This window comes from Ciconia boyciana, chromosome 3 (assembly GCF_034638445.1).
Source record: "Ciconia boyciana chromosome 3, ASM3463844v1, whole genome shotgun sequence".
In the NCBI taxonomy this organism is placed as follows: Eukaryota; Metazoa; Chordata; class Aves; order Ciconiiformes; family Ciconiidae; genus Ciconia; species Ciconia boyciana.
This window is the reverse complement of record NC_132936.1, coordinates 8385707-8410000: the sequence shown is the minus strand read 5'-3', so window position 1 is coordinate 8410000 and position 24294 is coordinate 8385707. Positions and strand designations below refer to the sequence as shown.

The following is a 24294-nucleotide window of genomic DNA, read 5'->3' as shown; positions in this document are numbered from 1 at the left end:
CCCACTCACGGGGCATGCGGTTATGCGGTTCTGTATGTTGCACACGCATCAGAACTGTATCGTGTTACAGGAAAACCCTACATTGGCAAACAGTGTTCACAGTTTGTGCTTTAAGCATACCTCAAGGACATCTGTGTATGGTAAAAATAAAAATAGCCACACTGGAAAGCACATGGGAAAATTCTCTAGAGAGTGACTGTAAAATAAAATGATCCCATCTAAATACATGATGTGTACCTAGCACAGAAGTTCACCTTGATTTTAAAGTCCTGCTAACACTGGAGGTGGTCTGGGGAAGAATCCTGGGGCCACTGGAGGACCTGTAGCATGACTACACTGAAAGGTGCAGGCAGAGGTAGATGGAGCCACAACGTGGCTGAGGGCTGTGTGGGCATGCCAGGAGCCTGGGGTTGCCTGCACATCCTCGGGCAGTGCAAGTGGTGCAGTGTGTGCATGACGATACTGAGCACCTTGACGTCTTTCCCAACATAGGCCTGCGTCATAGACGTTACAAGAAATAATAGAGGCATGGATAGCCTCACAGCCTACCTTTTGGTAAAATACAGCCTCATCCCATAGATGGTTTGGGTGTAAGGCTTTTCACTTGATTTTGTAATAGTTTTGTTCTGTGTAAGTAGAAAATGATACCTACTTTGTGTATTTTCTAGACCTAGTGATCAAACCAAATACTCAACAAAACCTTTGTGAAAGACATTAAAATTCTCTTCTCTGTTAATATCACACAGCGATAACTCTCAAATGCAAATCCACCTGTAGCCCTGATTTAGCTGTGCACTGCTTATGATATGAATTTTATTCTTGACGTATCTATTCATCATTATTTTCAATACAATGCAGCTATTCTTTACTTGTGTTACAGTAACCCCTAGAGGTCCCACCGGAGGGTTTCATCATGCTACGCACAACTGACATAATGAGGTTAATTTTACTGAGTGTATTTGGTTCCCTGTACCCCAAAGTTCATGATTCATCATTTCTCTTGTCAGTGAATAGTGAGATAATGAGATAGCACGTTGACAAGGGCAGAAATAAATTTAGGTTTAAAACGACGGATGTGCCTTGTGAGCAAGTTCAGCCAAGTAGGACCTCGGTCTGTTCCATGGGAATTGCCAGGTCAAAGCTGACTCAGAATTAGTATTTATGAATACTCTATCAAAATGTTAGCATGACTAATGATCAATGTCTTATTAATACAGATATTAACTAATATTTTCCACTACCTAGTATTTCTTAAAATGTCTATGCACCAAAGTTGAGAAGAACAATACTTTCAATATCATCAGATCAGATTTATGGCTGCCTGCTGTGATGCAGTGTGTGTTCTTCATACCAGATAATAAAACTACATGTTTTGTACTATGTGAACATGATAAACTTTGCAGTGTTCTTACGTGTTCATTTCCTCACTTTTAGGAGTTGGGGTTTTTTAAGTGATAAACGTCATGCATGTTTTCACACAGCATTGCAGCTTAGGAAGTTGAACTTTTTAAATGAGACATTTAGGCTTTGGAGTGATGGTAATTACTGTAACTTCGTGATAGTTACACTTTATGGCTGGGGAAAACTTAAGAAAATATTTAGAGTTGAAAAGGTTTTAAAATAATTTAGTTGAAATCAAGGAAGTTAGATGCCCAGATGCATTTGAAATGTCCACAGTATGACTACTGCATCTTTAGACACCTCATTATCTTCAAATATCTGCCCTTTATGCTGTGTTTACATGCAAAAACTGTGCCATTTGTAGCTAGTGCTGTGTTTTCTGGCATGAATGTGTTGATATATATGATGTGAGTATTGCAGAGGTATTGAGAGAAACTTGTATCTTCAACCAACATTTTTATATGATAGAGTGTGCATGAGACCAGATATTACATTCTTCTATCCTGGTAGGCATGACATTTTTAATCTGGTTAATACATACTGCATTTTGTATACATTTGCAGTTAAAAGAAGATTGTGTGCTGCTCTGTAGCAGGCACCGAGTGTTTCTCGGCTTTTACTGGGCTTTCGATGTTATGAGTCATGGAGACAGGGGAGTATTAAACATTTCTGGCCACATTAAATGAAGATTGGTCCCATTTGGCTTGCAGTTTTAAGTACTTATTAGTTTATTTAATAAAGATTTTGACTGTCTTTTATTATGTGTATGTGTGTGATTCACAGGCTTAGGAGACACGGCACGTTCAGCCTGTAGCTCGAGAGGATCTGCTGTGTTGGAGACAAGCACGTTCTCGTTCTTCAACACCACCCCAGGCCGTGTCTACATTACAGCTGACAAGGGCTGGGAGCGGGATGGTTGTGTGAGCCACTGCTTCTGATCACAGGCTTGCCCTGCAGGCAGTCTACAGGCTGCCCATTCGGGTATGCTAAGGTGCCTGGCAGAATATTAAACTGCCAGACAGGCTTAGACATAGAGTCCCTTGGGCTGTGCCTGGGGTTGCACTTGTAGTTTTGCTGTCTGAATGTAGAGTAAGTCTGATCCAGAGGGCAGCCTTTGGATGACCCCGGCATGCAATGTGGAAATACCCATCGTCTCAGAGCATAGCCAGCTCTCTAAGCTGGAAAGTTAGGTCGAAGATACATGGCTACTAAGGAGAGAGAGAGCGCAATTTCAGCTGAGGAAACATCCATGACCTCGACATGCCCCAGCCATGATTTTGTAGCTCTCCACTGGTGATAATCCATGTTGGCTCAGACCCCAGCTGGGATCAGACAGGTCAGCTCCTGCTTAGAGATTTCTGACTGGGGAACAGAAACAGAGCTCTAAACAGAAGGAAAAGAATGAAAAGTTTTAGGATTAGACTGAGAACAATTACGTTTGGCTTGGCAGTAGCAATACCACACACGCATGCAGTGTTTGGGAGCTGCTTCCTGATGGCACCACATCAGATGCTCATGGAGCAGCATCCAGGCTGTGCATCAGAGCATTCGCTCAACTTGCAAATCTAAGCGTGGCTCTGGAGCCAACTGCAGAGCTTGCTACTGGCCTCACTGGGCAGATTATTACTTCTTTCATTTACTCATACTTTGGGCAGACCAAGAACCCGATGACAAGAATGTCTAATGCATGATTTAGCTTCTGTAGGTGGTCAGGACATGCCCGTCTCATTTCTTGCATGTCGGGGCCAGAGGGAGAGAAAGCAAGGAATTTAATGGGTGCTGTACAGTACTCGCAAGAAACACCCTCCTGGTACTCTGCAATGTAATGTGAGAGTCACACAAGGTAAACAGTGTTTTATCTGTGAGGACACAGGGTTGTGTTCGCTTTATGGGTCTCCTTAGGGCTACGCAGGAAGAATGTTTCTTTGCCTCTTGAAGGCTGCACGTTGCTGCAGTTTGCGAGGTTTGTGGGGTTACGTTATTGATTTTATTTTCATAGGAGAAAAGGCAAATAGAAAATTATTCATTTGCACACCCTGGCACGAGTTGGACCTGAGGGCTCCTGTATTAAAGCTCAAGGTGACTGAGAAAGAGAAGATACTTCATTATTTAATCTTCCAGTGAAGAGACGTGTTTAATTCTTTATTACGTAACTGCTTTTTCAGAAAAATTCTGTATTTTTCCATGCATCTCTGACTCTGTTTCCAGTTATTCTAGTAAACATGGGTGTGTAGGAAGAAGGGGAATAATGGCTTTTTAAATGGTTGAAAATAATGCAATTAAACCCCTGTAATCAGATGCTACAGGATGTGGCTATTCATTTCAAGGTCCTTTTTGCTAAAGATCTATCCAGCAGTGATCAACCAGTGGCAGTTCTTGGGCTTCAGACATAAATATTCAGGAAGGCAAAGCTAGGGAGATCTTCAGATCGAATTTATCCACAGCGATTCTAAGGGTGGAGTGACAAGATCAGCTCTGGAAAAGGAATGAGCTAGCTAGTTATCACAACTAAACAACCATTTTAATGATCCTTTGGTTGCTTTCAGTGCAGGTGCTTTTGGACAAAGTTCTGCTCTCAGACACTCACCCCCCTACTATAGATGTTCCCGCCATTATTTTTTTTATAGCATCGTCGTTGTTTCTGGGAACAGAGAAAAGAGAATTTGATTATGTTTGTATCATAGCATCATTCAAGAGCTCCATTGTGCTTAACTGTGCAAAAAACAGATTAAGAGAAACTCTCATTCCCAGACAGCTAAGGAAGGTGAACAACAAAGAACAGAGGAGGGCGGGACACAGTCAGATATACACATATATATTACTATTATATTTACTTTCTATTTTCAAAGGTAAATAAAGTAAGAATCATCTCTCAGCCAAATCATCCATTTAATAACTCATTTTTGTCTAATGTTAGGACACGTTTGGGTGTTGAGGAGAGATGCTTATAGAGGGAGGTGGCCTCGGAGAGATGCTCAGAGAGAAAGAGACCATTCAGGGCATGGAGCACAAGAGTCAACACCTCCTCCAGGTCTCCAAGATCATTTCGTTTGTTTTGAATGTGTTTTAGCCCACTGGCAGCTTTGGCCTGTGCTCACTTCAGAGAGAGGTTGTTATACTGTAGTATGTACAGTATGAATACAGTGCTATTAATACACCCCCAGGGAAAGGGAGGATGGCATGGTACAGTATGTGTGAAAAGACATCTTGTGCTGGTGGCATCGTCGTTGAGTCATTCCATCCTGTCTGCGGCTGCGGGGAGCAGTCACTTTGGGGCCGTAAAGCCGCCACAGGCTAATCGTTATAATAAGCACTTCAGGCAGAGTCTGGCTCCCCCCATTTAGTCTCCCCCCACTTTAGGTCTGTAAATATTTGTCCTGTACACATCTATTGTTGGCACAGAGGCATCACAAGAAAGTTCTCTTAAGCCTTTGCTTGCATATTTGGCTTTGGGCCAGCGAAAGTTAAACCCGATCATCTTAGCCTCTTACTGCCCCTGCTAATTTTTTTTTTTTCTTCAGTAATAAATGATGACTCTCTTCAAGATGGGCCGGAATTTCCTGGGGGTAGGTTGGCACTCCCTCAAGGCATATGCATTCAATAGCGTGTGCCGGTGCAAGTAAACAGCAGGACAGAGGGTTTTTTCTTCCTTTTGTACACACTATCCAATTTATTCCTTGGCATTTCCCCACTCACAGGGAAGGATGACTGTCTGTATACAAGCCAGAGTTTGATTTATTTATTTTTTGCCTTCCTTCCTTTAGCTATCTGTAGCAGGCACACCAAATTTCCAAAAATGAAGGTGTTAATACAAGTATCGCTTACTGCCCCTCCTGCAACATCTATGCCACTGTTATTTCCAAGTTACCCAAAATGTGAAAAGCAATTTGGATGAGTCAGGGAGTCTGCCCTGACTCAGACTGTTTAATGTAGGAGTGTCTCAGGGTCATGCATATTTCTATTAATATAGGGTCAAACTTGAGTAGGGAGCTCTGGTTTGATTTGCCTATTTTTAGCAAAGTCACACCAATGTAGCAAAACCAGCCAAACTAAACCTGGTTCAGTTTGCTTTGAATTTGTGTGAACAACAACAACAAAACACCAAACAAACAGTCATTATCTTAAGGTAATGAAACTTACTCATTTTATTCTGTGCTCAGCCAACACGCTAGTCTTTATGTCTGTGGTGGGAGATTTTGTACAAGGTCCTCCTTTATTCTTGCAGTCCCTGACTGATATGGCCATCTAGCATCAAATGTTCTGCTTTTGCAGTGAAAAGTGTTGAAACCTAACTATTTTCATGTCTCATACACAGGTCTTTTTTTTCTTCACACAAATTAAACCATGAAGACCTCTCTTGAATTCTGGTCCTTTCAAAGTCTATATGCAAAGACACTGAGAGAGGCTATATCATTTCTACTTCCTACCCTCTCAGAAGGCTCTTGATGCAAGGACAAATGAAGAAAGAGTTTGGATCCAGGTGTGCTGTTTGTTACTGTTAAGAATAAGAAATTGTGAGTAAATATTCTCACTGTATCTTTTGTGATCCCACTAAGGTTTATGAGTCCTGGGTTCCACAGAATCAATCCACGTTAGAGAAAGTGACTGGTGCAAGGATTAGAACATAGTAATTTTCTGGCTTCCAGGAAGGCAAATTGTCTTTAAATACAGCGAGTGAGGAAAAAAAATATAGCACGAAATTGAACAGAATATCTAGGGAGCTAGGGAAACTGTGCATAGGAGAGTAGAAAATGGTTATAGGAAAGTGTGTGGTGGGAAAAACCCTGTATCCCCAGTCTCGTATCTCTGGAATGGCTCAGTGAGAATTTCTCCTCGGCCGGGACAAGCTAGCAGTGCTCTATTGACCTTTTCAAGGTCCAACTGATTTACCCCAGCTTAAAATCTGACCTTTTGTGTCCAGATAGCAAGGTGGCATAGAACTGGGAGAGATCAGAGCAACACTTTCTAATCTCCATGAAGGCTTCTGAAGCAGATAAAAAGGTAGTGCTCCTGCTTTGCATTCTTTAACACTTTAGCAGAGCAAGCAGGATGTTGAAGTTGCTCTGAATGAGATCAGAACAGGGTTTAGAAGTTCTTATAACCTTAAAAATACAGGTGACGCTGATTTGTGTTCTCTTCTGAGAGCTTAAATGATTGAGATATAAGCAACCAAACTGAGACATGGCCCAATGCACTTAGTCTGGTAGCACTGTCACCACAAAGACAGAAATAAAGATCATATCTGGGCACCAGCCTGAAAAGGCTCTGTGGACTGTTAAACAAATTAGGGATCAGATAACGTGTTCTCCTGATCACTGGGACAAAGCCTGTCTGCCTCAGAGTAAAAACGTACATTGTGCCATAGCTAGAAATGCTCCCTCTCAACTTCTTGTCACGTGTGAAAATCGGTGTCATTTTTATGGCTGTGCAAAGCATGAGATCATCTGAAAAAAATGACAAAAATCTGTAGTTTAAATTGGCCTCCCCTCTTTATTAAGCAATACCAAGAGTCAACACAGGTCTTGGAGCTCACCCAGAGGAAGTTTGGTATTTGATTTGAACATGCACAGTGCATCTCTAAAATTCAAACTTGATGTGGAGGCCAAGACAAATATATTCAGACATGCAGCCTGGACCTGCAGTCCATGTTACATGACAGCCTGATGTCATGCTCTTAGCCTGTGAAGCATTTGTAGCAGAAATCATCCTTGCAGCATGGCAAACAAGGCCTTTCTGTTGATTTTCTTTTTAACTGCTAGGGCTTCATCTCTAGCCATTATTAGATTACTAGATAGAGAACCTGACAGAGAGCTCAAGCTAATGTGAGAAAATAGAATTGTATGTATCCATGCATAGACCAGTTCTGAAGAATTGATATTGCTTATGTGTTTATTGGGTGTAGATATGATCCACCTTCAGGCTGTACTACAACAGTATCTGCATCACTGCCTTTCCCAGGGCCATCTGTGATCTTCCTTGCTGATATGATTCTATAATTTCCTCTTCCTTCCCATCCTTCCAGTCTTACTTGCAACAGGAAGACTAAGAAAAAAAAAAAAAGTGGTATTGTTGGATTTCTAGTCAACAATATCCTGGGAGAAGCAGCTTTGGCTGCTCCACTGAAAAAGTTGCTACGAGATGATGTCATCTGGCAGTAGGCACCAAAACAAGACGTGGTATTGCAGCAGCTAAAAATGACAATCTGCAATGCACCAATATTTAGGTTTCATGGTCCTATAAAGCAGTTCCATTCAAAGAGATGCAACTAAACACTGTTTGAGTTCTGGCTCCTTGCAAGATGCACTGTGCCTGTATTATCCACATAATTTGGTGTAATAGAAGTAGAAAAAATATTACACCTACACAGAAGCAGGCTGTTATATTTGCTCCAAAAATGACTTCTCTGCTTAATGTAATGTTGCAATCCAAATGCAGCTGGTTTATGAATCACTTTTTTTAAAAATCACACTACTTTCTTTTAAACCCTTGGGAAAGCACTGCTGAAAGACGTATTTCTGAAACTGTTTAGCAAAATGTTAATTTGAGATTTGCTACGTAGGAGTCCGGTGTCATAATCTCCAGAGTCAGGTGTTCAGATCTCTGCAGAAAAGGCTGTTTACATTAAGGAAACCACCTTAGTACTAAGGGCAGATCACAGAAGGGCTCGCTGGTTCATTTGCAAGCTGTGCAAAAATTTATATGCAGTTTTTTGCCTGGAGAATTGGCTCCTAAATACCAACCATATTGGGCTTTGAAACATGTGACTGCCTCTCTAAGAGGGCCATGAACAGCAAGAAAAAAAGTGAAGTTCCATAAGGACAGAAGGCAGTATATGATCCTCTTGCTAGAAGGCAAACACTAGGGCACACAGTGCACAAGCAAGGCAAATGATGTTTTGACTTAAAAAGGCAAAGCACCCCAAAATTACAGAAATATGCATAGGTCAAGAATTGAACTACCAGAATTGTTATGGCTGCCTTAGACTTTTGATCCAGGAAATAATACGATAGCTTTAGATATCTCTCCTTCACCAAGTGTGCAGGCTGACATTCAGGATGTGGTCCAAGCAGCGGTGCCCTATCTAATGAGATCAGATATCCGTCCATTAGTGACCTACCACACTTCACTGAAGGCAGAGAAGAGGGTGATATTGCAAGCCTGCGGAGAATAGTGGTCTGGCACTCCATCCATGAAACCTGTATGGTAGGGCAGAAGGAGCTCAGAAACAGAAGTCATGATTACATGCCGCAACCTGCTTGACGTGAAGTTCTCCACTAAGCATTTTCAGAATTGAAAAACTTGCGTGTAGCAGAAACGGAGCTTTCCCCAACATACGGGGTGTGACGGAAGTAGCTGCGCAAGGCAGAGGAGAGATGGCTTGCGTGGTATCGTTGCAAAGCTGGTGGTCAGGAAAAGCCACAGATGAGGGTGATGCCTGAACACCTTCCTCATGCCACGATGTGTACAAGAGAGAGGAACCACTGATGCGAAACAAGACAAAACCAAAACTTAGCTAAGTCTTTCAGCTTATCAACAAGAAAATATAGCCGATGAATGATCTCAGCAGAGACTCCGGTATCAAAGACAGACTCGAAAAATTTGAAAGCCATAATTTGGGAGCACATCATAAGCTATAAAGCACAGGTTTATTTGGAGCATTAGCCAAGGTTGTGGACATCCAGGAGAAGTCTTCATCCAAATTATGTGCGGGTAAAGACCAAGTACTGATGACGAGGGGATTCTCATGAATCAAAATGTCCTGTCTTTGGGGCACATGATTAAGTGGAAAGCAATAAAATGATGCCCAAAACGGTAGGTGGATTTGGTGAAAATGGTGTTTTTACTACAGAGTGATACTTACTGTGCTAGGTGGATGCTTATAATAGACAAAATAGGAATGCAGTATGTGGTGCTCTGTGTCTCTAGGATACTGCCTGAGCCCACAGACTGTGCAGAGCACATGACATGTGAAATGAGATGCAGAACATGCTTTCATGTGATTTTTTCCTGTTAAAATAGTTATGGCTTAAGCGTGCCTGGCTGTGTCTTTAGCAATCTTTGGTCACGTGAGCAGGCAGAAGCTTGCAGATATTCAGTTGTGTTAGAGAACACAGATTAGATATACTGAGAAATTTAAATTCTCTGCATCCTTTTTCTTGAAAAAGACACAAATAAACTTGTTTTCCCAGGAGAGAGATTTGTACCCATGTCAGTTTTGAGTAAATCAGCAGGGTTTTTTTAATTATTTGAAACTTAGGTTACTTAAGTTCATTGGTTTTATGTAATTTTCCATTTTATTTCCTTTTTTTCCGGCAACTGTTTGATCACATGAACAGCCAGAATACTTAAAATTCTGATGAATGATTTCCAAAGACTCAGTAGCCTGGGTGATCGCTGCCCTTGTGAGCAGGATCACTGGAACTCCCTATGCAGGCAGCCAGCAAATCTGCAGATAAGTGTTGAAGCATTAAAATGGTACACAAAACTGAGATAAATTAACTTCCACAAACTTTTTTCTTTGCCATGCAAAATGGGAAAATGGAAGCAGCAGCCTAAATGAATGGAGCTTTTATGTGTTCCATAACATTATGTTAGGCCTTTGACACGGTCCCCCACAATGTCCTTCTCTCTAAATTGGAGAGATAGAAGTTTGATGAGTAGACTGTTCGGTGGATGAGGAATTGGTTGGATGGTCGCATCCAGAGGGTAGTGGTCAATGGCTCAATGTCCGGATGGAGATTGGTAACAAGTGGTGTCCCTCAGGGGTCCGTATTGGAACCAGTACTGTTTAATGTCTTCATCAATGACATAGACAGTGGGATCGAGTGCACCCTCAGCAAGTTTCCAGATGACACCAAGCTGAGTGGTGCAGTTGACACACCTGAGGGATGGGATGCCATCCAGAGGGACCTGGACAAGCTGCAGAAGTGGGCCCATGTGAACCTCATGAGGTTCAACAAGGCCAAGTGCAAGGTCCTGCACCTGGGTTGGGGCAACCCCCAGTATCAATACAGGTTGGGGGATGAAGGGATTGAGAGCAGCCCTGTGGAGAAGGACTTGGGGGTACCAGTTGATGAAAAGCTTGACATGAGCAGGCAACGTGCGCTTGCAGCCCAGAAGGCCAATGGTATCCTGGGCTGCATCAAAAGAAGCGTGGCCAGCAGGTTGAGGGAGGTGGTTCTGCCCCTCGACTCTGCTCTGGTGAGACCCCACCTGGAGTCCTGCATCCAGCTCTGGAGCCCTCAGCACAAGAAGGACATGGAGCTGTTGGAGCGGGTCCAGAGGAGGGCCACGGAAATGATCCGAGGGCTGGAGCACCTCTCCTGTGAGGACAGGCTGAGAGAGTTGGGGCTGTTCAGCCTGGAGAAGAGAAGGCTGCGGGAAGACCTTATAGCAGCCTTCCAGGACTTAAAGGGGGCCTATAGGAAAGACAGGGACAGACATTTTAGCAGGGCCTGTTGCGAGAGGACAAGGGGTAGTGGTTAAACTAAAAGAGGGTAGATTTAGACTAGATATAAGGAAGAAATTTTTTACGAATAGGGTGGTGAAACACTGGCACAGGTTGCCCAGAGAGGTGGTAGATGCCCCGTCCCTGCAAACATTGAAGGTCAGGTTGGACAGGGCTCCGAGCAACCTGCTCTAGTTGAAGATGTCCCTGCTCTTGCAGGGGGGTTGGACTAGATGACCTGTAAAGGTCCCTTCCAACCCAAACCATTCTATGATTCTACGATTCTGTATTATGGATTACAGAGTAAGCCATGTTACCTGGTCAGGGAAGATCTGTTCAATTATTTTTAAAAGTGATGTAGAATACCTCTGAGTGTCTGGGTGAATGATTATTTTAGACCAGATAACTGTATCCCTCTCATATAAATCTCAGCTTCTTTGATCCAAACTTTAGGTCCATTCTGCCTTCCTTTTGTCTAGTTTTGCTCTCTGGATACTTGAATTTTTTCTGATATGCCTCCCCTTCAGCATGCTCCTTATGAATTTTAACTTTTCTCTTTTCCTTTTATGTTTTCTCCTTAATATCTCCCGTGTCTTTTAGCTTGGTTGTAACTAAACAATACTTGGTGTTAAATAATTGGAAAGGTGGTGGTGTTCAAGAACCCCCTAGACCTCATTGAAGCTGAATTTAAATAGTTCATATTGACATCTGAAAACAAAACAATGTATTCTCACTAGAATGAAACATTTCAGATGGACATAAAGCAATTTTTTTTTTCATTTTCTACAGAAAAATGTTTCACTCTCTCATTCCATTCAACTCTGAATTGCATTTTCTTTAGAATTTTGGATAAAATTGAACACAACAATCCGTTATTTTTCTGCAGAAAAAAACATCCTTTGTTAGTATGGTCATGATGTGTATGTTTTGGCCATTTGATTGGTAGAAACAGATTTTTACTGACTTCATATAGTAAGTTACTCATATAGGATGCTACTTTTTCAGTTCCACTTACTGGGATGATAAAAGGTAGTGTGTCCTGTGATAAAGAGCTGTCTGGTCTACAGCAATTCCTGTGAGTTATGCAATGTATTCACCATCTCTGTCTTTGCTTTTACAGATGATAATATTACACGTTTTGCTGTAGAGTCTGAAATCTGGCTTTTCATTGCTGGTGTAATAATACATTTGTTTATGGAATGCTTCACTGTTTGGTCCACTCTCAGCTCATGTTGTTTTCCACTGTGTTGTGCTATTGAGGTATTTTTGGCAATGTTTATCTTTGTTGTTTGTGTCTATGGACTGACTACTATTTCAATTTGTAGTGTCTAAACTCCATTTACCATGTCTTTTGTTTGCAGCAGTCCTGAATGTGAAAATACTTTTGCTTTTGGAAAAATGTTATGGGCTGTGCAGTCCATCCTCAGACTCCTGCTGAAGTCAATGAGAACTTTGTCGAAACAATGCAGGGACAAACCCTACACAACATCAGGCACAGCTAATCCAACAAGTCCTGGGAGCAAGGATTGGGAGCCAGGTCTCTGTTCATCCCACTGACCTCCCTAATTACTACTTGCTTAGTTTTCTCCTAACTTCATAATTCTCCATTTCCAGCTACCATACAGATTCAACTGGGAGCACAGAGGGTGATGCCATTGAGTGTTTGGTTGTCTGATGATGGGAATACCATCAGAAAAGGTGAAGGACATGGGTTTAAATTCAGGCTTGAGGTGGAGTTGAAGTTGTGGTGCTTTTGGCAAGTGTTTATGATAGAAAAGGCGGGCAGTAGCACCCTCTCTACCAAGCACCCTTTAAAAAGGATGAACCCGTCTCAGGCTTGTGACTGTCCTTAAAACTGGATTCAGAGCTCTACATCCAAAATGGATGATGATGCTAAATTCTAGGAAGAGCTGAAAACTGAGGTGCATCCTTGTACTTACCTTGTCCTGCTAGCTGACTATAGGCTGCGCTTCACTCGGTGCACAGGCTTTCTAGATCTCACCTTCTGGAAGTGCCTGTTTGTCTCTATTGCCTCTATAAGAAACTTCTGATTCTTTTGCTGGCTGTCACTTCAGTAAAACTCAAGGGGGAAGTCACTAATAGTTGATACTCATCTGATTCTCACCCCTAAAAAACCGTTTATTTTGCATTCTCCTTGCTTCTTCCCTTCACTAGCCCAAGACATGAGTGGCTTGTTAAGTAGATTAAAATAGATACAGGCACTTGGAAATTCCTATTGTTCTCCAGAGAGACGACTGTCTAATGTCCAGCAGAGCAATGCCTGAGACCCATCTGTCAAGATAACAGCTGCCACTTTTTCCATAGTTCGTTTATAAGATCACCAAGATCAAAACTTAGAGATGGAAAAGACCTATTTATAATAACAAACTGCGCTGTTAATAGCTCCTTTCCACTGTGGCTCTGAAGATACTTTAAAGGCTTACTGAATGAAGCCTTTCAAGATACCTAAGGCAAACTATATTAATTAATAATATCATTGCTGGCTATGCTAGTGACTGTCTTTCTGACCTTGGTGAAACCACAGTCGTCGTTTCACAGGGAATAAAATGAAGGTGAGTTATACTTACACAGCTGTCTGGTGACAGAACCTATTCTTTCTGACATCCAGCTTTTTGCTCTGATCACAGATCTACACTATTCTGTATTCTTGCAGGATTCTACTCTGGAGAATAGTCCCAAGTGCATCATTCAACTTAGTTTTAAATTACCGTGATCCAGGTCTTAAACTGCTACATATATTTTTGTACTTTCATTAATATCAGGGGAACTGTGCCAGTTTACACCAATGAGGATCTGCAACACCAGGAAGGACGAACAAAATTAGGAAACAAATGTGGCAAAAGAGGCATTTCGTAGCTAATATTCTTTCAGAACATACTTTCAGAGTTTACAGGCAGAGAGATATTTATGACACTGCTCGGATCTGCCTTGGAGCACTGTAAAACACTGTTTACACTGAAAACAATACTACAAAAATACTCCTTTTTGTGAAAGCAAGTGCGTGCCTAGTAGGTTGGAAGAACAAACTGTACATCTATAGAAAGATTTGTTCCTTTGATGAGTGTATCTCATATACTTTTTAAAAAGACAACCTGGAAAAATAATGGTGTCTGAATAAGACATTCTTCCACCGGAGCATTGCAGCAAATGATAAAGACTGCTTAGGAAAATGCTGGTTTTATCTGATCTTAATGGTAGGCTGAACTTCTGACAACATAATGAGGGTTACCCAATACATGACTTGTTAATAAACGCTTCTCAGAGTTCATTCAAAGACTGGAAGTGGCTTTTATCTTCTGTTATTTCTACAGCATGTTTACTGTATGTATTACCATACAGTAAGTGCCTAGGTAGATCTAGGTAGATCTGCAGTCACCAAGTCTAAAGGACCTTAGGCAACATACTCCACAGGAAGGTGTTTGTTATGCAAATCAACTTGGTTTTAAACTGTATTTTCTCACTAATCTTAACTGTGATCAAGTCATTATGGGTGGAATTAATCTCAACTGTCTTTAGCTACGTAGAAGTCTATGGTCTGTCCATGCCAGTGGAGAGAGCGCAGCATCTAGATACCTGTCCTTCTCCACTCTTGAGCAAGAGATTCGTTCCTTGAGTGAAACAGCAGTGTGTTTCACCTGATTACCCTGGAAACTGTGTGTGTTATGCTGAAGTGAGGCCCCATGGTGGCCCCAAACTGGTGCCAGTGAAGTCATGTCTCATTTTCCCACGTGGAATCACAGGCGGGAGGAGACGATTCCGCAGGAATTCTCCGAACGCTTGTGAAGGGAGAGGATATTGCATAATGCCAGCCAGGAACGTTATACCACATCTCTAAAATAAGACATATTACAGGGATATCTGACCAGTCTGGATCAAAAAGTTGGATACCCTGGATAAAAAGCATTTGGCTTCTCCATTATGTATGTTTTATGTACATATGAGACCATGATGGAATGGCAGTGTCTGCCTCTGACTTATTTAGAGTATATATAATCTTGTTCTATTGACTGTGCCTTCTTACATGGCTCAGTCAACACCCATTTTTATAAACTGTGTTTTCTTCTCTGGTGGCATCTGTGTGTCTCTCTCTTCTTCTAAGAATGTTTTTCTTTTTCTCCTTCTTATTTAAGAACAGAGTAGTTGCTAAGTCCTTTGCACGATGTTAGCCTATCGCTGCGTTTGTCAAGATGTTTTTCAGTAAAACACTCCTCTGTGAAGGAGGTATAGCCATGCTATGCATTAAGAAAGTTGGATGTAATAAAGAACCAGGTAAACAGGGGCCTGTGGAAGAGAAAGAGCATTCATTCACAAGGGATGTGGGGAGAAATGTTATTTTTCAGTTCCAAATGGCCCAAAGGCCAACATACCGTTTTAATATCTTGGTGTTAAGTGGTAACACATTAAGAATATACTTTTCCAGGCTCAAATTTATTGTCTCTGGGTATGCATAGCCTCTTAATTCAATGCCCTACTAGAGATGGGTAGATTTGTCACTAGGCTGTTGCTAGCTTAAGCCAAGGAAATCAGAAGTGTTGCACTGATAAATTAATATTTCAGCACAGATTTTATTCAGAAGGAAATGGAGGCACATACTGGAAGACTAGACAGTTGAAAATCAAAGGATGCCCAATCTGGGAACAGCTCATCATTAAAGCACACCTAACTGCTGATGTAGTATTGTTATATTGCGTTGGGAAGGTGTTTCTTCTGGCAGACCATTCAACATCCCCTTTCCCTGAGCAGAGGAGGAATTAACTAGTAGGGAAGCTGGTTCTGTTCTCCCCAAACCCCTCTCTCATGTGATCTCGGAGCCGTGCTCAGAGTTTTCCCAAGAGATGTCTGAAGATCCTTTTCTGTTTCTGTGGTGTTTTTCCATGCTCCCTGCACCCAGATCTGTGTTCAGAAGCTTTGGTGATCTAGCTTGGGCCCTTCTTGTGCCAAAGACTGAAAGACAGGTGACTATCGTGTTCACCTATTTCAGTGAGGTTTAACCCCCTACTGAAGTGCGTAACTTCCCAGTGGAAGGTCATCTGCACATTCATATATGTGCTACAGGCTAAAATATCAAATCCATACCACCGTTGCATAGGCAATCATAAAACAAAAAGTGGGGGGAAGGAAATATATCTGTGTGTTGTGGCATAGGATGAGACTGGGAACGAAACCAAGAAGAAAAAGAAGAGTCCTATTATCTTGTGCACTGGATGTCCTATTATCTTGGTGCACTAGATGGCCAGAATTCTTTGGCCAAGCTCTGCTGCCTGCGTTCAGGTGGGAAATCTGGCAAAATGTCTTCTTTGTATTCCAGCCATGCTCTTGAACTGTTCTTTGTGCTTCTTGGCTGGTACCAGAGGGCAGGGACAGAAAGACCTCGCTCAGTCAGGAACATTCCCTCTCCCTCCAGAACCTGTGTTACAGGACATGGTACTGAGGGGTAGAGATGCAAGAGATGCCAAGTATTTCAGTAGTTATATATTATCTCTAAAATCTTGCTTTAGACATCTATTGCCCTACTCATTAGCATATCCAGATTGACCTGATTCTGCCATGCTTATTCAAATGAAAGTTGCCTTATGCTGTAGAGCATGTATATTTTACAGCTGAACTTTGTAATGGTAACAGAATCAAACCCTAAAATAAAATTACTGTTTTCAGGCAACAGGATACCAGAGGAATTTTTTTGGTCTCCTTACAACTAATGTAGAATATGCTTATTGAGCCTCATATCTGCCTTGAGAGTAAATCTACTTTTTCTTCTCTTTTAAAAATATGCAAATCTATAAAGCCGTTAGGACAGAATAATGCTTTTCAGTAGAGTGAACTAGACAATTGCATGTAATTTTCTTGGCTGTGAAGTCAAGCTAAGTGCAAGGCTCTTTCGTATTGTCTTGTTGTACGCAACACTGATATATAGTGCATGGTAATGCATTATTGAATAGTTGTCTGTTGTGTCTTCATTGCATGCTGTCAGCTGCATCATAAATAATTGATTGTGTTGCTCTTACTCCACATTAAAGATATATGAGTGTGTAATACATGAAGAAAATGAAGCAGCAAGGCTGCTTGTGTTGAAAAGATCAACCGTTACTGAAGTGCGCTGCGGTAGCAGGAACTAAGAAGTGACCACCACCGCTATCCATTTCCCATTTCTGTACTTTGAGTCCGTGATTGTTTGTCATGGCAACAGATGGCACATTCAAATCATTGATGTTGCCGTTTTAAACAACAACAAAAAAAGTGTGGTAAAGAGCTGATATGCTGCAGAGATGCACCCCCTAGTCTCTTCAACTATTATCCCTCTAGACTGAAAATTCCCTTAAAAAGATTAATCATTTTTTCTTAAGTGGCTGTAAACTGTCAGAAAAACACAGTCTAAGCCAGCAAATCCTTTTTTCCTCGTAAGGCTTTGCTTATGTTAAGCAGAGGAAAAGTTAGCAGGGAAAAACGGAGTTTGTGTTTACAGTGGTACTAAACCTTTGTTGTTGAACCTTTCCCTTGAAAAGCCATGCTTCCCTTCTCAGTTCAGTTGCCAAAGTCCCCGTACAGGACACAGTAAGACAGCCCACTATTCAAACATAGTGTACGAAATGAAAGCATCCTCCAGCTCACATTCAACACTCTTTCTTTGTTTCCATTACAATCATAATTTCTGATGAAAATAATTTTCATCCGTAAAATTGATGAGACACCAGATTTATCCAGACAAGAGTTTGCTTTGGAAGTCAAATCAAGGAAGTCAGAGATATACAGTACTTACTGCGTGGTTGTTTGGAAGGAGGCTCATGGCCAGGTATAACTACAGATTACTGGGAGCTGTTGTTATGATGTAAAACAGTGAACTGCGTTTTGAGGTAATGATGAAATGGCAAATGAAGATGTAAGAGGTGTGAGACATTCGGCTTACTCAGATCTGGTTTCTGATGGAATGAGCTGGAGAGCTGAGGCATGTTAGGTCCTCTAGGCATTTCCCTGGGAAGCAGAAACACAAGGTACCGGCTGTATTTGCCTAGAAAAGTGTTGCCCAGATCTCTCCATTTAATGATAAGACATACAGGAACTGTTCTTGTTCCTGATGGGAAACCACAAGTTTTTCAAGTGTGTTAGCATGAGGCTCAGCCACAAGCTAGGGAGGAACACCACTGAATGCAGAGGCGTTGTCCTGCTTTACCGCAGTGTGTCAGAACTGAATCGTGAAGAGAACTGATCTATTTTAATGTAAAACGCAAATAACACCACTGAAATCAGTGGAGTTCTGATGGTGTAAACCAACCTGGGATGTGATTTGTGACTGTATGGATGTGTTTCTCCCACCATTCCTGTACAATTATGCTGAACTCCTCTGCTTTGCTGAACTCTGTCTTCCTCGATATGCTGCGAAGGTGTCAATGTTGACACAAAGGCTTTTTGTACAGTTTCTAGAAACTTCCTAATAATATATTTTTCAGACTAAAAGTGTATATTAGTAATAGTTACAGGTTGTAAATGGGGGGAAAATCAGAATTTCCGGCCTTTGTGACATTCTTCTGACAGAATATTGACATATTTTGACATAGAAACAATATATTTTAAGGAAAAAAAGAAACTCTTGAGATCAAAAATTCTTAACCCACAGCAACACTAACTGCAGCAAGTGCTGCCTCCAGGAGTCCTAGGAACCAAACCGAACGACAAGTTTATATACAGATTTATTACGAGGCGTGACTGGAAAGATGATTGCATTAAAGGGCATGAAGATATAGTCCCTGTCCTGAAGAACCTCTGGTCTACATAAAATGAACAGGATGGTGTCCTAGAAACACCTTCTGAATATCTGCCCCTCTTTCTGCTGCCAGCATATGTTCAGAAAGTAGCAGTCTTCAAGTGTATGTATTGCCTTTATGTTCCGTAGGTAACTACAGTTTGACAAAATGAGGTAATGGAATACTTTGCAGATGAATGTTGCTGTTTTTTGAAAGTCACCTATTCAATTTATCCCCTTAATACTTGTGAGGTAAGTGAATCCTATTGTGCAGGATAAAAGGAGAGCAACCAGTGAAATCAAGGGATTTGTCCTGGATTAGGATGTCCGTCTTCTGATTCCCAGAATGTGTCAACACTGCAAAGACAAATAATTCAGTAAACACTGGAGCCAGTGAAGCCTGGGATGCAATTTGGTCTACTTCATTTGGGTATGGATGGATGAGTTAATACCTCCTTACTAAGGCCATATAAAAAGCTGGCAGTCTAGTGTTTAAAATGAATGTTGTTAACTTTTTAAACTTTTGTTGGTTGACTGAGAATGATAAACAACTCCAGGAGGTTATTGTAGTCCTAACATCTAAATCTAGGTGGGATGACTTGGTCTTGGAGATACCTCTCTTTCTCCATTAACTGTAGAATTATCCTAGATGACAGGTTGAGACGTAGTTTTACCTTTGAGATGGCTAATGTTAGCAGTGGGATTTTACACCTGAATTTTGCAGATGTAGGCACGTAAGCTTGACAGGCCTTCAGTGTTCTCTCTCTCCATCCATCTTTGGTATAGATAACTGCTTGGGCATGGTTTGGGGCATGGTTTTGTTGGGACCATAGGTGTGAGTTAGGTGTCTAAATAGCTGGTCTGGCTCTGTGGATTTGTGTTATGTGGTTGGTTGAATTCCCAGCTGAATCATTCTCAGCTGAAGGAACCCTCTGGTAAAAAGAAATTAGACTGTGGTCCAGCTGCAGCATTCACATCTTTCTGTTCCTGACCTCTCCTCAATAATATAGGTTCTCTGATTACAAATAAAGATTGAGCCTTTCTCTTGATAGAAGTACTTACAGGATCTTCTTCCTATGCAGATTTCTTTTCACTACATGCATAGGATCTTTATGTCAGTATGAACCCTACTCCTCTGTCAAACTTGGTTGAAATTGGCTAAAAGATTCAAAAGTTACTAGGCAAGTACAGTGTCATTAGCCCTCCCCCCTTAGGAAATGACTTAAATGATGTGATCTTAGCTGAGGTTGAATGACTCAGTTAGTTAATTCATGTTAAGAGAGCAGTGCAGACACACCTATGTTTTAATAAGAAATAATAGCTTGTGCTAAACCTAGACTGAAGTTTTGTTTTCACTGCTGTTTTAGCCCAAATAGTGCTGTATTTTTGGCAGTTTAGATGGATCCCTACTCATGTTCCTTAACAAAATGATTTGTCTACTCTTTGAGCTTCAGCTTCAATGAGCTGAACTTCAACGATTCAGCAGGACACACGATCTGAAACATCTCCTTTTTTACAGCCACCTAATTTTTAAAACCTAGTTATTAATTAGGACACCTTATAGATCAGAATGTTTTCAAATCCACACAATATTCTGATAAGTGAGTTTGTACAATTTATTATTTTAATACAATGATTGTTACCTTTCAGAATCAAATGTAAGTTTATTATAACAAGTAAGCATATAGGCATCTAGTTGTCCTTGCCTCAGTCCAAGCCCTTATTGATTGTTCTGACTTTGCAAAACAATGTTGTTGTTTAGTTCCACATTGTGGGTTTTTTTCTCCTTGTTGTTAGCTAGATAAATAAAGGTGCTAGCAGGCTGAAGATGGGCATCCGTCCTTGTTGAAGAATATTAACCAAATCAATTTTTTCACAAAAAGAAAATCAATTGATGCATTAGCAAGAGGGAAAATAAAACATTATGCTATTTTAGCTCCCAGGAGCCTGAATAGTCGACTCTAACTTTCAGAAATAGAGAGATAAAAAAGATCTAAAGTTCAGATCTAAATCCGGATCGGAACTTCTCCAGGGCACATGGGGACTCTGACTCATTTCTAAACTAGATGTGCATTTAAAGGGCAGTCATATAAAAATTGACCCTCCTGCCAGAGCTTCGGCGCATAGGGACACATCTGACTCTTTGAATTCCAGTTTGTCCTCCAAAAGCGATCAGGTGGGGTGATGACAGAGGAGGTTAAATTTCTGAATTCATCACCTGATGAATTTTCAGCCCTTGCTGAATATAGGATGTTGCTGTAAAGATAGGAGAAGCAGCCTGTTTTCTTCTACGAGGCCTAACACATCTTTTATAGGCTTTCGATGGTGAAATGGGAGGCAGTTTTTATATGTTATATATTAGACTGGCAAGCTCATGGGCAGATAGAAACATCATTTTAAATGGGAAATATTGTCCAGTAGCTGTTGTCAGGATCTCTGAAGAGTTAATTCTGGTTCTGCCACCGGTTTGATGTGTGGTATTTAGTAAACCATCAGACCTTTAAGCTAAGTATTTTAATAGGATTTAGTTACAAAATGAAGTGAAAGCATACTAAAGTGTTGGGCAACTTTGCATCTGAATCTGAACTTCCAGACTGAGGCTATTTTATAATACATATCTTCTTCTACCTCCTTGGGCTGCTGTGAAGAATAATTAATGTTTGCATACTGCTTTGAACATGCAGACTGTAATAACAATACTAAGTTTTAATATTAAAACTATTAAATACTGGGATTCTGTAACAGTCTCCTTCCATTTCATAGAATCATGAGGTTTTATGATGTGTTTAAAAATAAAATTGCTGTGAGGAAGGACTGCCATTTAAATTTAAGATCAAATACTTCAAAAAGGATTATATGATATGCCTGAGAGTTCCCTCTGAGCTGCTTCTCCCTGCCTGCCCTCCTCCGTATGCAAGCTGGTTTTCTACTTTACAAATGAACTCATGTTTGTCTGTAACTAGAAAACCTTGTGCAGGCAGCTGATGCGACTTCCCAGCCTACGTGGAGGAGGTTTAGGGATATCACTGAGCCGATATATTGCATAATATGTGTATGTACTTGCATCGGAGCATGCATAAAATACTTCACTATTATACTGTGATAAACTTAAGGAATATGACAAGCACTAATGAAGGTGAAGGTTGTGAAACATACCTTTTGGGCAGGTTATTCCATAATTTTCCTCCTAAGGCCTTATACACATGCACACGTGTCTCTGAAGTACCAACTTTGACAAATGTTGGACTTGGTCAACAGCTAATTTGCCTTAATATGTCATTTGGTTTTAATATTGATGTAAAATATCTAGACATAGAACCGCACTGGAATGATCAAATACTGTGTACTCATTACCGCAAGTCCGGAATGCCATCACCACTGATGTAACTACTAGTGAATTTGGAGACATCTGTGTCTGAGCTAGTCATTTGGACTTCCCTTATATTCATTGCAAAGAAATAGGCACTGCTAGGATGCAATTTATTATGTCCTAATGTAGATCCCTAGATTTGGTTAGATGAATTGCTCCCTGAAAGTGCATTTTTCTCTGACTTGATTATAGAGGGAGGCTGAGTAATTAGCTCAAAAGTAGCTGGCTACATCTTAGAAGCATAAAGGTTGGTAAGGTGAATCCTACCCTTTTAGTCTTTGTTTTTCAATCCGGCACATCTCTTTATGTTTAACTTTGGTTCATAACACAGACTTTTTAAACAAGCAAAACATGCTTTTTTGTTGTTTGGACAATAACTGATGGTTTTCACTGAAAAACAAAACTTTTGCATCAAGCTGGTCTATCAATAGAACTGCTTTAATGAAAAGAAACTAGTAAGACTGTATTTTTCATATTGGATCATAAAGGCAGTATTTCTCAGCATTTTCTGACAAAGCTGTGCTTGATAATGTTGTTTTCAACCAGAAACTTTCTCAGATATTTGCTTATTAATTAACTTTTCTTTGTACAGCACCTTGCACAGGAGAGTCATGGTATATGCCCAGAACACTGGCACTACAGCATTACAAAGAAAGGATTTATTCTATTCTAATACATAAATACCAGCCCAACCTTGCAATATCCAGAGTATAGCATTTTGAAAGAGCAATTACCAGGTACTTTTAAGTTGAAAGCTACCATAATTATCCACTGTTTGAAAAGAGAATGAGAGTACTGAATCATGTAGCACTCTGTGAAGGTTTATCCATTTGCTGTAGAATCTGGGCATGTGTTCATAGTATATGAGGTGAAACAGTGTTGTGCCCATCAAAAGGAATGAGTAAGGTGTTCCTGTGACTTGTCTCTTGTGGCTGAATGAAAATAGAAAGAATGAGGGTAGTAGAGTATTCATATAAATGTCCTTGCTATTTTCATATTTTTGAATGCAGAGTCCTTCCCATTCTTTCTGTATGAGGAGGAGACACATGCAGTTGTAACGTTGTGTAGAAGTTTCGCATGCATGGTGTGGAATGGCCTCGTTTGTGTAATGCACGTTACTTCAGTACTCCTGAGTAAATCAAGTAGGGAAGGTAAACAGTCCAAGGTACCAAATATTCCTTCTAGGTGTGCTGGTATAAACTTGCAGGAACAAGTCAAAGGAGCTGCTCTGTACGTGCAGACGTTTAACTGGCAGCAAATTTGGCTCAAGAGTTCCCAAATCAGAACCTACATCCCCACCCTTTGAAGTGGGTGGAAAGCTCCTGTTGACTGTGGTGAGCTGTGGGCCACGCATGGCAACGGCCCCATGGTTACCCGACACGTGCTCCGCAAGGACTATTCCCTTTAGTTAGTTATGCTGTTAAAAGAATACCTTAAAATAAATGGTAAGTATTTAACGAGAAGTAAACCTAGTCGAATTTATGTTAAATTTAGTTTCTTTGTCTGTAGGCTTGTTCTAGGGAGCTTTTTTGTGTTTAGGAGCAGGCCTGGATCAGGAATGCGTTGGGATTCTCTCTTCTGCTGCTTCCCACTTGTTCCTTGCCTGCTTTTATCTACTTAGCCAGGAAGCTCCACTGTGCGAGCAACAGCTCTTCTATATGTCTGTGCAACGTTTGGTATGGTATGAGTTATAATCTATTGCATTAAGAATAAGAAGAATATATTTCCATTTTAGAGCCTAAATTACTAGAAGGCAAAGGTAACAGTGTGGTACCACTGCATTTGACTCTTCTACCTTATCTGTTTTGGATGAGGCTTAAAAGTGAAAATGGAAATGAGCAGCTGATGTGACCAAGACATTAATTTTTCACTCCTTCCATCCCCCCTAGGACTTAAATTCAGATGTAGCTCAGATTGAAACTGTGTGTCTTGTTTTGGCAGGAATGCTACAGAATGGAAAGAAGTTTGATTCCTCCAGAGACAGAAACAAGCCTTTCAGGTTCAAGATTGGCAGGCAAGAAGTCATTAAAGGATTTGAAGAAGGTGTTACACAGGTACAAAGAAATTATTCTGGCTGAACTTCAGGCCAGCTGAAGGGTGTGTGAGCACAGCAATGTCCAGTGCAATGGTGACAAGACCAAGAGGAAATCACAGTGTAGGATACGGAGTGGTTTTCTGAAAGCATGGTCCATTCGAGCACAGTATTTCCTGTAGTTCTCCTCCGTCCATCCAGGGGCATCCCCTACTCATGGGGCTTTCCACATGGTATGCGTTTGGGAGGGGAGAGGAGATGTCCCCTCCCCGGGTGCCAAAGTG

At 41.0% G+C, this 24294-nt stretch overlaps 1 protein-coding gene across 3 annotated transcripts in view; it reads left to right on the top strand.

Annotated features, from left to right (window-relative positions):
* Positions 1 to 24294, top strand: part of FKBP1B (FKBP prolyl isomerase 1B) — a 54265-nt gene that overhangs the window by 24820 nt on the left and 5151 nt on the right. For all 3 annotated transcript variants that reach the window (XM_072858410.1, XM_072858409.1, XM_072858411.1), the window contains one exon: positions 23920 to 24032. In XM_072858410.1, the coding sequence (XP_072714511.1) occupies positions 23920 to 24032 (113 nt within the window). The remainder of the gene's footprint in view (positions 1 to 23919; positions 24033 to 24294) is intronic.